General features: G+C 40.3%; 1 protein-coding gene across 1 annotated transcript in view; it reads right to left on the bottom strand.

Moving 5' to 3' along the window:
- ITGA4 (integrin subunit alpha 4) overlaps positions 1 to 14,753 on the bottom strand; it is a 57,596-nt gene that overhangs the window by 15,372 nt on the left and 27,471 nt on the right. The window contains 4 exon segments of the mRNA XM_005300498.5: positions 1,586 to 1,736; positions 5,321 to 5,397; positions 6,724 to 6,873; positions 9,839 to 9,993. Coding sequence (XP_005300555.4) covers positions 1,586 to 1,736; positions 5,321 to 5,397; positions 6,724 to 6,873; positions 9,839 to 9,993 — 533 coding nt within the window.

The raw sequence follows: 14,753 nt of genomic DNA, 5'->3' as shown, positions 1-14,753 counted from the left end.
AAGTCCCTTTCCAGCCCTATATTTCTATGATACTAGGAGTAAGGACTTACCAAATTCACGGTCCATTTCGGTCCATTTCATGGTCATAGAATTTTAACAATCATCAATTGCACAATTTCAGATATTTAAATCTAAAATTTTATGGTGTTATAACCAAGGGGATCCCAACCGAAAAGAGGGATGTGGGAGGAGTGCAAAGCTATTGTAATAGGATTGCAGTATTGCCACCTGTACTTCTGCGCTGCTGCTGCTGGGGGGCACTGCCTTCAGAGCTGGGCAGCGGGCAGCACAGACGTGAGGGTCAGGTGGTATGAGGGGGGTCATCATTTTTGGGGGAGGCAGGGCTGGCCTTACGAGTGGGTGACCGCCCAAGGCCATGTGGTCATGGGGGCGCTGTGGTCCGTCCCCTGCCCCGAACACACACAGCCAGACCAAGGCCCCTTCAACTCCCAAGTGCTGAGCCTAGAGCCAGAGAGGAGCGGGGGCAAGGGTTCCTGGAACCTTTGTAGAAGTGCCACCAGCGCTGGAACAGGAGGGGCCATGCCCCCCCCACTTTTTAATATGGGCATAGTTTTGGGGGCAGGGGCAGTGTTGCCCTCCAAACTGCAAGCCGCCGCCAGGGGCTCTGTGCCTGCCCAAGGCTTGCAGTTTGGGGGGGGGGGGGGGGTAACACCACCTCCTACCCTACAAACTTTGCTCATGTTAAAAAGTCCCCTGGCCCTCCTGGTTCAGACGCTGCTATCTGGGGGTGCCCGGGGGGGGGGGGGGTGTCCAACTGTGCACCAGGGTCAAGGTGCTAGTCCTGGAGGGCTGGGGAGGGACAGGACTTCCTCTTCTCTTGCAGGGGCCAATCCCAGGGCTGGGTCAAGCCCAACTCTGGGACCCTCCTCCAGCTGCAAGAATCTCCGCGGCTGCTCACTGTGCAGTGATCCCCACCTCCTCCTCCCCCCCCCCCGCCGCAGCTGGAGAGCAATGGGAGCAGGAAGTGGGGTGAGGGTGTGGAGCTTTCTGCAGTCGAGGGATGTTCCCAGAGGTAGATCATGAGCCCAGCACATGGTAGGGGTCCCAACTAGGGCGCCCCCAGTCCTGCCCCTCTCCAGTGGATTTCATGGAGGAGACCAGATTTTTCACTGCCATGAATTTAGTATGGTCTTATCTATGAGGGAGGTTAAATACTAGTATTTCCAAATACATTTAGAAGTCACTACTTTTGTTCATTTACTGCAAAACTTTACTATTAAATAAAAAATTTGGCCAATTTGATTAAACTGTGCCCACTGTGTGGATGGATTAACTAAAGCTTTAAGCAGAAAATCTTGAGTGTTGTCAGCTTTCCCTACTTAGAGGTTTTTTTGTCAACCCTACCCCATGGGTCTGAGCTCAGGTGGGTAACTCGAACCTCCACTTGTGCCACAACATCCACACAGCTATATTTAGTGTACTAGTGTTAATCCCACTAGCATGAGTCTGTCTACCCCAGCTGGGAAGCTTGTTCTCAGCTGTAGTGTAGACATAGCTGTATGGTCTGTCCAGGTAATGTGAGAATGGTCAAGGAATTATGAGGACATAGAATTTCAATTCTTACCAGTTCTAGAACTCTGACAAAATAAAGACCTTTAGGGAGTTGTATGTGGAGGGCAGTTTCATATGCATCATCTCCAGCATTGCTCAGAGATATATTCAAGAGTAAAGTCTTCATACTTCCAACTGAAAGATACATTTTCTTTTCATGAGGTCTATAAAAATAAGGAATATATTTAAAATGTTATACTGTATGAGAAAACCAGTGATATGTACAACACGTACAGAGACAAGTGACCTCAGTAAAAAGGAGTGTGTCTGGAGAAAGGGGGGGGGGAAGGGAAACCCTTTCAATGTGATAAGGTATTTGCAAAAGCCCAATTGGAGGTTGTTGGTCAAATAGGTATTTGCTCATCTAGCTGAAGGCAACTCAATTTTCCACTATTTAAACAGTACTCAATCCACCATAATGTTTCATTTGCATTGCACTTTTTAGGGTCGGAGTAATTGGAGTGCTAGTTCAGAGATGCATGACTAGTAAGGAATGCTGCTTACTCTTGCTAGGTCTTGTGTCCCAGAGATGTAGAAGAATGTCTTCTTGCTTCAGTATCTCTAAGGGGAAGTTACTCCTTTGCAGAGGAGCCACATGAGATCTATGCACCACTTATGCCCTCAAGTTAAAGCTTGGCAGGCCCTCTGCAGAGAGGAGAATTTCACCCAGAATGGAGAACATTAGGAGGATGGCTATATCAACTGAATTTATTAAGGAAACATTCCAACAGGGCAATAAATATGTGCATAAATTGTAATGCTTATGTATGGTTGAGAGTTTCTGGTCTCACTAGTTGGGTTTTTCTCTGCCTTCTATTGAGATCTGCATTATTGATTTTTTTAAACACAGGGATTAAAGCCTTGTATTTATATCCCTACGTTCCACATAAGGCTGCAGTCTTCAGCTTTCAATTGAGGTATGGGACTGAGTTAATGTGAAACAGGACAAAAGGAAGGTGAGTGAACATGCCTATTTTATGTTCTACCTAGTGTTCTATAATCATGTTACAAGTGAAGGCACCTAAGAGGTTCTAAAAGTAAACTTCAGTTTGACATTAAAGTTTAATTAAGACTTGCAAAAGAGCTGCCTAGAAATAGGCATTTATCAAATATTCTGGCTTGAAACCAAACATTAGTCACTGAACACCTTTGGGAAAGAAGTTGGCACTTAGACAAGCAACAGAAGGTGAAAGCACTGCATAAGCAGCTAGGTTCCAAGACAACATCAAATTAAAGAGAAACACAATGTTAACATTTCAGTAGTTGGATTTCTAGTTCACTTTACCTTTTAAAGTTATTTTACCACATTTACATAATTGCTATTCTACTCTTTTTCTGGAACACATTTTACTGCAACTTGATTCATTAACAAGGTGCCGTCAAAAAGATGCCCACCAGCTTAGTACATAAGTGCAATAAAGCACCAGGTGCACATCTGGGAGTGTGACAAAGCTGAACTAGAGCTTTTCCCTGGTAATCATATTTCATTCTTCATTAAAACATGCATAATGCATATTTGAAATTTATAGAGCAGACCAGAATCTAAGCAATAGAAACAGAATAAGGTAGTGCATACATGCTGAACCATAACCCAAGAAGTAAAGGACAAGAGTCAAGTATTTCAGTGACAACCCCTATTCAATTCCATTCATTTAGGAGACATTTGTCTTAAAAAAAAAAAAAAAAAAAGCATTTGCTTTGCTGTTTCTGGATAATGAATGCATTCTGTCTAGACAAAATAAATTAATGCTTCACAGCTAACCAGTTTTTAATCAAGATACTAGGGTAAAAAGTAATTTAAGGTGATATTTCACACTTTATCAAGATATGTAGCCTATTTATTTTAGTTGAAAAAGATGGTACAAATTCTTGTACTCTATTTCCATCCTGTAAAATGTAATGGTATTTATAAACCTGCTTAACTTGTATTTATGCTAGTGAAAATACTCCAAATCCTTTACCTTAGAAAAATGCAAAATTTTTCAGGCAGTACTATCTTAAAGCCTAAGAAAATGGTTGAGGGAAGGAGAAGAATCTTACTCTGAAATCCATGAAGACTCAAAAGCTTGTGCCCAGAATCACATAGAAGTCATTAATCAAAATAACATGATTATAGTATTATTTATGTACCATTTTAAGATGTTTTACAAGGTGAAACTAGCAGCTCAATTCAATAGGACCTGTAAAAATCTGAATATTCATAAAACAAAACCACGTTCAATCAGGCAGCTAGTTCCATGTTGTATCAGGGATATGCAGCAGATAAAATTTCTCAGCCCTCAGGGTTTGCAAAGAGCCACTGAAGCCAGGTTCTAATCATGAAACTCAATGAAACTGATAGGCAGCAGATTTAAAACAAAAACAAACAAAAGGAAGTACTTCTTCATACCATACACAATCAACCTGTGGAACTCATTGCCAAGGGATGTTGTGAAGGCCAAAGTATTACTGGATTCAAAAAAGAATTAGATAAGTTCATGGAGGATAGGTCCATCAATGGCTATTACCCAAGATGTATGCAGTGTTGTTGTAGCCATGTCAGTCCCAGGATATTAGAGAGACAAGATAGGTGAGGTAATATCTTTTATTGGACCAACTACTGTTGGTGAGAGAGATGGACATGGATTCAGCCCCATGCTGTGTGTGTCCCTAAGCCTGTGACTGCCTGATGCTGGGACTGGACAACAGGGGATGGATCATGCAATAATTGCCCTGTTCTGTTCATTCCCTCTGAAGTTTCCGGCATCGGTCACCGTGTGAAGACAGGATACTGGGTTAGGTGAATTATTGGTCTGACCCAGTATGGTCATTTTTATGCTCTCATACTTGGGGAGAGGAGGAGGGAGATGGCATGAACAGATCTTTTAAAATCTCACTCAAAAAAGAATTCAAATTACACTGGGTAGGAACGCTGTCACGTGAATTGAAAACTAGCTGAAGGGTAATGATAGTATCTCACAGAGGAAGAGTGTTTAGTTCTGCAGAGATCCAGTCTTAATGAACTGTCATGACATTTAAATAAATGTAATAGTCTAGCATGAGAATGAAATTTAAGGATGATAGCAAATTGGAAGGAGCTGCAAACACCTGTGTGGACCAAGAAATACTACAAAGGACCTAAAGAGATTAGGAACATGGGTGAAAAGTTATAAAATGAAATTCAGCTTGGAAAATGCAAGCTAGTATATCTAGGGGAAAAGAATCCAAACCACACATAATGCCCAACCATCTGGTGCCTCGATCATTAGTGTTAAACTGTACCGTGAATATTCTTAAGTAGTTCTTTTTCCTTATTTCATAATTGAAATAGTAAATACAGCACAAAAATGAAGTATGTCCTTTTGTACACTGCAAGTTTAGTCATAACAGCAGTAGAAAGTTTAATTCTTGTCAGTTAGAAGGGGTCTAAATTTTGGATGTGCAGCGAGTTACATGCATCTCAGTACATCTGAATTAGAAATTTCGAAGTTTATTTTTATGAACAACAACATGCTTTTTTGGTAATATCTTATGAGTATAATTGAAAAAGAACTGTTCTCATGTATAATTACATTACTGTTATACTTTCTGAAACGTTGTTTGTTTAATAATCTTTAATTGGAAACTAATTTTTATTCCTGTAATGTTTGCTTAGGGAACTCAGTCTACTTTTGCAAATTAATTTTATCTAGATAGCAAGGAAAACTCAATTAGACAAATAAAGCCCTACTCAGTCTCATTCAGCAGACGGAAGTCATATTGTACTTACTTTGGAAATGCAAGTTTTCCAGAAACTGTCAAGTCAGCAGAACAGTTTTTTCTGGAACAAAATCTTGCAAAAACCATCTGTGAAGAGATGACAAAAGTGAAAATATTTCAAAACAGTGTGTACACAGTAACAGGTACAAAGTAATTCTAATGCACGTATCACCATGTTCTTATCAAAGCATCGTGAGTGCCCAATAGCCGTTGCTACTGAAGGAGGAGCTAAATCAGGTGGTGACTTGCCATTTCTCTGGCCACATGCACTGTACATAGAACAACAGACACAGCATTCTGTCTCATGCTAAGAGTCTCATTCTTGGGCCAACAGAGATACGATCAGCCAATACTAAAAGGTACATGCAAGGACAAAGCATTTTAGGGGATTGAAGTTCCTGGGACAGTTCTGCAATCTCCTATGATAGGGCAGCAGCTACCCAGGCTACACAGTTTATCTCAATAAAGACTGCCTATGTGATATTAGGTTTCTTTGACAGTAGTGATGTGAGTTGGTTGTGTCAGTGCTGTGGTTATTAAAGTTCCACAGAATAAGTGTATGTCACTGTATTGCAGTATGGCACGCAGCAAGATTCTCTTTTGTTAAAACTGTATGTGGGTCCAGAAATGGAAAGTTGAGATGGACAGCACAAGTAAGGATATTTTGCCAGTTAGAAGAAACCTTAGGCATCTCAAAATTCTGGCTGTCAATTTTATTTTGAATTTGTGAAACTTATTACTGGTGAGGAGTCAGAATAATGTTATTTAATTATACCAGTTACAAATCATAAGAACACTTTGACTTTTGCTCCTGGAGGAGGGGGAAGGGGAGGGAAATAGCTTAATTATGATACTGTAATGTATGGTTTTTCCAATCCCTGTGCTTGAACACTTGGGAGTAGCTCGAGATAATACATACTTCATCAACATTGTTGAAATAATGGAGTATAAATTAACGTAAGCAGCGTGCTGTGTATCTAACATGCAATTCATGCTGTGATTTGACTCAGCAGATCATGTGAAACTAGAAGACTGGTAAGAAAATGTCTAGTACTAACACCAATATACCTAAAACAATAAGAGAATATAATTAATAAGAGATAATTACGTGCTTCAGTATAATCCTGTGCCACTTCATATGTACCATTAGAGTAAAAAATATAAAATACAAACTAGATGTATGTTCTGTAAGCAATGCATCCTTTAGACAAAACTTAGCATTCTACTTTTAGCCTACTGGCTTATTTAATAAAATCAAGGCATTTTTAATGTCCCTGTCACCATGAGATCTAGACACCAATTCAGAAAATGTGTTCCTTAGTTACACTGCACGGTGTGAAATTTTCTCTAGATAATGATTTACAATGTGCATTCATTTTGTTGAAGTTGAGACAAAAATATCCATATCTTAACCTTGTTTTTTATAATGTCTTTTTCTTTCCTCTGCTGAAGAACTGGTTCAAGTGGCGGGAATTCCTCCACACTTCTTTTCATTATAACATGATGCCCAAGATGATAAGTTGCTTCAATGTGTATAGGAGTCAGGATATCCCTTACATCTTTCTATGAAAATTGGAAACCTAATGAGTTAATCATATAAAACAGACATGTATATAAAGAAAACACTGCAAGTTTATCTCTATTTTCATATATACAATCACTTCCTAAACCACAGAAATGAAATCTTCTTCTTTGAATATACCTTTTTCTTCCCTACTTCTCCATGACTTCTGAGCTAATTTTCATTAACAATAATGAGATGAGAGCAGTCACTTCATAACTGAAGAGTGTATTTTATGATTAAACAACAATTGTTAATTGAAACTTTATTTGGTTGAAGACCCAACAGAATTTTCTTTGGCACCAGGTTGACTGTTTTATTTTAAAATATTTATGGTCACAGTTTAGTAATTTTGCATTTTCCAAGTAAGGGTAGGTGAAAGAGAAGGGCAATGGACAAATGGGACAAACCCAGACAGGCACAATGGATCAGGTATTTCTGAGAAGTCTAAAAAGGCTCTGCGAGTACACATAAATAGGATATGGAGCTGGGACGGAGAGAGGGGGTTCCCCTGTCTTTATATTTTGTACTCTGCATTAAGATGATTAAACTGCTCAATAAATCGTAATTTCAACATTAAACCTTGACCGTGTAGGAATGCCACAAATCGAAGCCCAAATCCCAAGTTATATACTTGTAAAAACTGAACAGCCTGAAGCACTGAGTTTTACAATAGCAAACTTGATTAAATTATTCCCTAGGTATCCGAGACAGACAGCCACTGATTGTCCTTCCACATGTCCACTGCTTTCATTCTTATCTACAAGCTTTCTTTGACCATATCACATGTTATCTAATTCACAATAGTTTTCCATAAGGTCTTCTCTGCATCTGCTGTATATTACTTTCATTATACTAATTAGCTATTCATTATTCTTTACTCAAAATATATATAATGTACATGCTTTCCTGTAAGGACTCTACTTGACAGACATTCACACTTAGTTAACTTTAACAGGCATAGAAGACTCAGTGAGGTGATGGGGGCAGTCTTGATATTACTACTAAAGAATTTAAAAGGAAATGGAGTATTATGGGAAAAGTTTACATGAGATCAATTATATATAATCACAAATTAAATGACAAAATAAGCATGCATGTATAGATTATCCATTACATGTTTTAATTGAAATGTGATAACTGTGAAAAGTTTTAATATAAATCTTAAAATCACCTTTAGGTTTAGGTTTCTCTAAGTTAACCTGAGGATAAAACAGCATCACAGCACTTCACACACACAGACAATGCATATGTATCCAAAGCATATTGTATTCCATAGACTAAGAGTCCTGTGATGCAAAATATGGACAGTCTCACTGAGATCACGTCACGTGTGTGCTATTACCAATGGGCTAGAGTCTATTCAGTGTGAGTAAGGGTGGCAGAATCTGGCCCAATGCAAAGTTAGGACTAAACATTAAAATATGGTTATCTATGTTGCACCATCCACAAAATTCCTATGTAGATCTCGCCTGAAGAAACCTTTATCTTCATGCAATTATATATAGGAAATAAACTATTCTAAATGCAGATCTGGACTAGATCACTGGGCAACCAGACTTTTGGCTGGTGGGCTCAGCCCTTTTTCTGGGCTTCTGGACCAGCCAGATGATCAACTGATGATGATACTCACTAAGCTTGGCCTAGTCTTGATTTATGTATCGCCACCTGAGCACTAATCTGTGCTTCTGCTCACTCTTGCCTAAAGACCTGGGTCCAAAAGCCTTATAAGCTACCACCTGGATCTATACAGGCAACCTCTGATCTCTGGGTAGAGAACAGAAATCACCTGGTGATGTGGCGCCCATTTCCTATGGTGGCGTATGGACCTGTTGACTGTACAGTTATTCCCTGATGGCTGCTACGGTTCTGTCACGAGAACCCTCACCTATGGAGAAGTCCCTTTTGATAGGCTGCTCTTTCCCAGAAGGTGGAAGAATGGGAGAGATCAGCCAATCAGATTCTGCAAGTGTTGATGCACAGCCTAGTGCTCCCTTTCTTTCCCCCTTACCAAGAGCTAGGAGCGTTGTATGCTGCAGCAGCTAGGGAGCAGCTACTCCTACTGCCATCTATGCAAAATTATTTACATATGTAAATCATACAAATTATTTAAATTTAGGCAAACATTATGTAGATATTGAAAGCAGAGTCAGGATACACCAACATATATATTAAAAGGAAAAAACAAAATCAATGTAAACATAGTGGACAAATAGACAAATTTATCCTGTGTGTAACTCTGCTGGTATCACTAGGGATGAGTTTGGCCAAGTTAGTTAATAATTAAAATTCTATTTTAAAATGTTACCAAAAAATTAAAATGTGTAAACAAAAATATTAAGCAAAAATCAAACCGTAGCGTGGCCCACAAAATTTTACCAGCACACCCCTAAATCCCAATCTGTCTAAATACACCATTTCAGTAATTTGTTGAGTCGGCTCAGCACTACTGATCAGATGTTGACATATAGGATTCTCTTGCACCTATAGTGAATCTGTGCAATATCTTCCCAGTAGCCACAAAGTTTGCCATCTGTCTTTCGCTCTCTCTTCCCTAAAATAGGGTCAAAATGGTAAAAATAATTACCAAGATTTTTTAAATCCTACTATCACCCCAAATATAGGAATGCCTATATTCTCCTAGTGGAGACAGCTGCATAATGTTAATAGGTACACATTCCTGCTGACATTAACGATGCTGGCACACACTTAAAAAAGTCAAGAGAGTCACGTTGACTTATCCATTAAGCAGCAAAGGGTGGAGAAGCGGGGTGTGGGTGTGTGAGGGATTCAACATTTACTTAATGGACAAAGTTATGATCTGCTAGGACAGACATTTTATTTTTTAATTTTGGTGAGGGTATCATAAGTAGACTATGTAAAAACTTTTTTAAAAGTAGGTAGATACCCTTACACATATGACAATGTTACGGTATTAAATAAAATAGATACTAAAGATTACATTACCTTCAAAAATGCTGGATGACTTTTGCAGGTAACATTGCTGTTGTAAATCTCCATACTTCCTGAGACCATATCTGATGTTCCATTAGAAGAAAAGTAAAATCTTGCAGGAGTGTTTGTTTTTCTGCTTACATCTATGCTCAGGTCATAAAGCAGTACTGCAAGATTAAAAAGCAAGTAAGTAAAAGCTTTTTACAAAATATCTTTGAAACATGTTTATTTTCACTAATTTAAGATAGGAGTTATACCTCATCACTTACAAATGGAGTGCTGGATACATAATGTCTGTCTCAAAATGCTCTAAAGAGCATCCTGTTAAAGGCATTTTTGAACCTTTGGGAATATACACAAAGCTATAATTTAAAAAAGGAAAAAATAACTTCACAATTTTTAAAGAAAACATATGTACCCAGATACATAACACATTCTCTTAAATTTATTATTTCCCTTCTGACTCTCAGAGCCAAACTCATCCCTAATATGAGCCCATGGCTCCACTAAAATCAATGGAGTTGCATGCATTTACACCAGGGCAGATTTGGGTGTATTGTTATTATATTTTGATAAATATAGCTAGAATCTGACTGAGAAAACCCAGTGTCAGTCAGTCACAGAACTGGCATTAAAATTTCAGCAAACAGTAGACAAGAATAGATTCATTGACTGAAATTTAATTTAAAATAAATACAAAAAACTGTAAGATCCTAAATCACAAATAGAACACTGCGGATAATCAAATCACAAGCAAATTTTGGAACACCATTGTTTTAATACTTCATTGTTTCATTTCTGTTGTGACTTGAGTTTACGTATTCTGGGTTTTGTGTAGCTCCTCCTCCCCCTGTTGCCATTACTATTACCCAAGGCCTGAATTCAACAAGGGTACATAAGCCAGTGCTTAACTCTTAAGCATGCTGAATTGGGGACTGTTGCAGACAAACACAAAACTCCGGGAATCTGAACTCCAAACCTTTCAATTCACCCTTAAAATTATTAATAGTGATGCTTACAATACTTATATATTCTACTCGTGGAGACACAAACTATTTTAATTTTTAAAGCATTTCAGTTCACTTAATATAGTAATTGTGTTCTCTTCAAACAACTCTTTTCAATAAAAAAGAAATATGTATGCTATCTAGTCAAATTTGGAAAGGAAAAAAGCTGTTTCAGATAGGTTCATCATGTGAATTCTTGATCCCATGGAGACTTTTCAAAGCAATTATACATATTTAAAGAATCAGCATTATTTAAGTAGCTCCTTTCTTATTTTTTCTACCATTTTACATGTTACAATTAAATGCTTTAATCATATAACAAAAGGACTCATGTAGTAAAACTAAAAGTGTACCCAACTCAAATTCTGTAAGAGCGATTCCCTGTTCTGTGCTTTTGAATCTCTCTCTCTCTCTCTCTCTCTCTGCCTAACTGACTAAAGAGCAGAGCAATGCATTCAGTCATCAAAGTTGGCAGCATCTCATACTGCATTTTCTTCATAGCACTATGGAAGGTTGTAATGGGCAACATTTCAGTACCATCCTGATCAGTAATGCCTTGGATGAGACTGCTTCCAGAGGACCAACAATGTTACTGCTGGTCAGCTAGTATAGATCTTCACGGAGTATTGATATTTGTCCTTCACTAATTTCCTACCTGCCTGCAATGTGATGATCCAGGATTAAATCAAACTGACCTTGGGCATGGCAATTTTTCACACAAATCTGGTGCTAGGTTTTGTGGGTCCCTATACAAGGTGAAACACAGGGTCGCAGATGCACTATGTGAACGAAGGAAGGTTAGGAAAGTAGGCGTAGCACTTTTTCATGCTAGTCCAGGAAGCATTTTTGGCAGATGGGAAGGAGTTTGGATTGGAGCCCTTGTCCTTATGAAGCAGTGACAGGTACAAAGTTTAGCAATTCAAAGGTCTACCCTCACCCCCATTACACTGCTTTGCCTTTGTACTTCTTTATGAACTTTAACATAGACAATTCTGCTATGTCCTTTAACCTAGCTGGCCCTACTAAGGATTTACAAAGTTGCTTAAACTCAGGAGAAGTATGATGGCTCAGAGGTGGACCTAAGAAAGTTTGGAGTTCATTTCAAAATACCAAAATAAAATAAATAATGTAACTTTTCCTGAACACTCAAATTCTCATTGAGAATAGAAGAATAAAACAAATTTAGAGTCTCTAGACCATCCGGTTATGAAGATAAGCCATTTTCTCCCCACCCGCCCCCAAAATTAAAAATTTTGCATTTTTTGAAGACTGTATAGGTTTTTTAACCTCCCATATCTCAAAAGGCGTTTGCCTTATTAGTTATACGTTTTCTCAAAAATTCTCTAGCAACTCTGCTACCACTTATGATAAAACTTATACAGTTTTTATTTGTTTAGATGATTAAGGGTAAAAATTCAGGCATATTAATAGAAAACTAGTTATAACCTTAACTACAGGATTGCCCCTCTGATATAATGTGTGCGACTTCTTTTAGTAGTAATGTAGTTAATGAAATATTCATAGATTTTAAGGCCAGAAGGGACCATTATAATGATCTAATCTGATCTCCTGCATAAAACAGGTCAAAGAACTTCATCCAATAATTTCTGCTTCAAGCCTATGGCCTGTGCTTGAGGTACAGCATATCTTTTAAAAAAAACATCCAGTCTTGATTTTAAAACTTCAAGCGATAGAGAATTTACCACATCACTAAATAAATTGTTTCAATAGTTAACTGTCCTTGCTATTACAAAACAGTGCCTTATTTCTTGTCTGAATTTGTCTAGCTTCAGCTTCCAAACATTGGATCTTGTTACACCTTTTTCTGCAGATTAAAAGCCATCTACTATCAGAAATCTATTCCCCATGCAGCGACTAGTAAACTGGGATCAAACCACCTCTTAACTTTCTCTTAGATATACTAAATTGATTGAGCTTCTTTAGCACGTGTGGGCAAACTACAGCCCGCCAGCCGATTTAATCCGGCTGAAGAATTAGGATGGAAGAATCCCATGCACTGCTACAGACTAGCGACTGAATGGCTAGGCAGCAGTTCTGTAGAAAAGGACCTAGGGGTTACAGTGGATGAGAAGCTGGATATGAGTCGACAGTGTGCCCTTGTTACCAAGAAGGCTGATGGCATTTTGGGCTGTATAAGTAGGGGCATTGCCAGCAGATTGAGGGACGTGATCATTCCCCTCTATTCGACATTGGTGAGGCCTCATCTGGAGTACTGTGTCCAGTTTTGGGCCCCACACTACAAGAAGGATGTGGTAAAATTGGGGAGTCCAGCGGAGGGCAACAAAAATGATTAGGGGGCTGGAGCACATGACTTATGAGGAGAGGCTGAGGGAACTGGGATTGTTTAGTCTGCAGAAGAGAGGAATGAGGGGGGATTTGATAGCTGCTTTCAACTACCTGAAAGGGGGTTCCAAAGAGGATGGATCTAGACTGTTCTCAGTGGTAGCAGATGACAGAACAAGGAGTAATGGTCTCAAGTTGCAGTGGGGGAGGTTTAGGTTGGATATTAGGGAAAACGTTTTCACTAAGAAGGTGATGAAGCATTGGAATGGGTTACCTAGGGAGGTTTTTAAGGTCAGGCTTGACAAAGCCCTGGCTGGGATGATTTAGTTGGGGACTGGTCCTGCTTTAAGCAGGGGGTTGGACTAGATGACCTCCTGAGGTCCCTTCCAACTCTGATATTTTATGATTCTATGATTCTCTATTATTCTATTTATGAGATCATAATTGGAACACTCTGTCCAAGTCTGGCCCATCATTTCAAAAAGGATGTTCACAAATTGGAAAGCTTCAGATAAGAAAAAAAGCCTTAGAGTGAAAGACTAAAGAACAGGGGTGGGCAAACTTTTTGGCCCGAGGGCCACATCTGGATATGGAAATTGTATGGTGGGCCATGAATGCTCATGGAATTGGGGTTGGGGTTCACGAGGGGGTGAGGGCTCTGGCTGGGGATTCAGACTATGGAGTGGGGCCAGAAAAGAGGAGTTCAGGATGTGGGAGGGGGTTCCGTGCTGGGGTGCGAGAGGTGCGAGCTCTGGCTGGAGGTGCGGGCTCTAGGGTGGGGCTGGAGATGAGGGGGTTGGGATGCAGGAGCATGCTCCGGGCTGGGACTGAGGGGTTTGGAGGGCAGGATGCGGATCAGGACTGGGACTGAGGGGTTCGGAGAGTGGGAAGGGGATCAGGGCTGGGGTAGGGGTTTGGGGCACGGGAGAGGCTCAAGGGTGTAGGCTTTGGGCGGCGCTTACCTCAAGCAGCTCCCGGAAGCAGCGGCATGTCCCCCCTCTGTCTCCTACACAGAGGCGCGGCCAGGCGGCTCTGCGCGCTGCCCCATCTGCAGGCGCTGCCCCATCTGCAGGCACCGCCCCTGCAGCCCCATTGGCTGCAGTTTCCAGCTAATGGGAGCTGTTGAGACAGCACCTGCAGACAGGGCAGCGTGTGGAGTCCCCTGGTTGCGCCTCTGCATAGGAACTGGAGGAGGGATATGCCGCTGCTTCCGGGAGCCGCAGCATGTGCTCGCGGAGTGGCCCCCAACTCCGCTCCCCAGTGCACTTGTCCTTGTTGAACCTCATCAGATTTCTTTTGGCTCAATCCTCTAGTTTGTCTAGATCCTGCTGTACGCTATCCCTACCCTCCAGCGTATCTACCACTCGTCCCAGTTTAGTGTCATCTGCAAACTTGCTGAGGGTGCAGTCCACACCATCCTCCAGATCATTAATGAAGGTATTGAACAAAACTGGCCCCAGGACCCTTGGGGCATTCTGCTTGATACCGACTGCCAACTAGACATGGAGCCATTGATCACTACCCATTGAGCCCGACGATCTAGACAGCTTTCTATCCACCTTATAGTCCATTCATCCAGCCCATACTACTTTATCTTGCCAGCAAGAATACTGTGG

The sequence above is a fragment of the Chrysemys picta genome, chromosome 11 (assembly GCF_011386835.1).
Source record: "Chrysemys picta bellii isolate R12L10 chromosome 11, ASM1138683v2, whole genome shotgun sequence".
Lineage (NCBI taxonomy): Eukaryota > Metazoa > Chordata > Testudines > Emydidae > Chrysemys > Chrysemys picta.
Note: the sequence above shows the minus strand (reverse complement) of the source record. Positions and strands in the feature narration are given on the sequence as shown.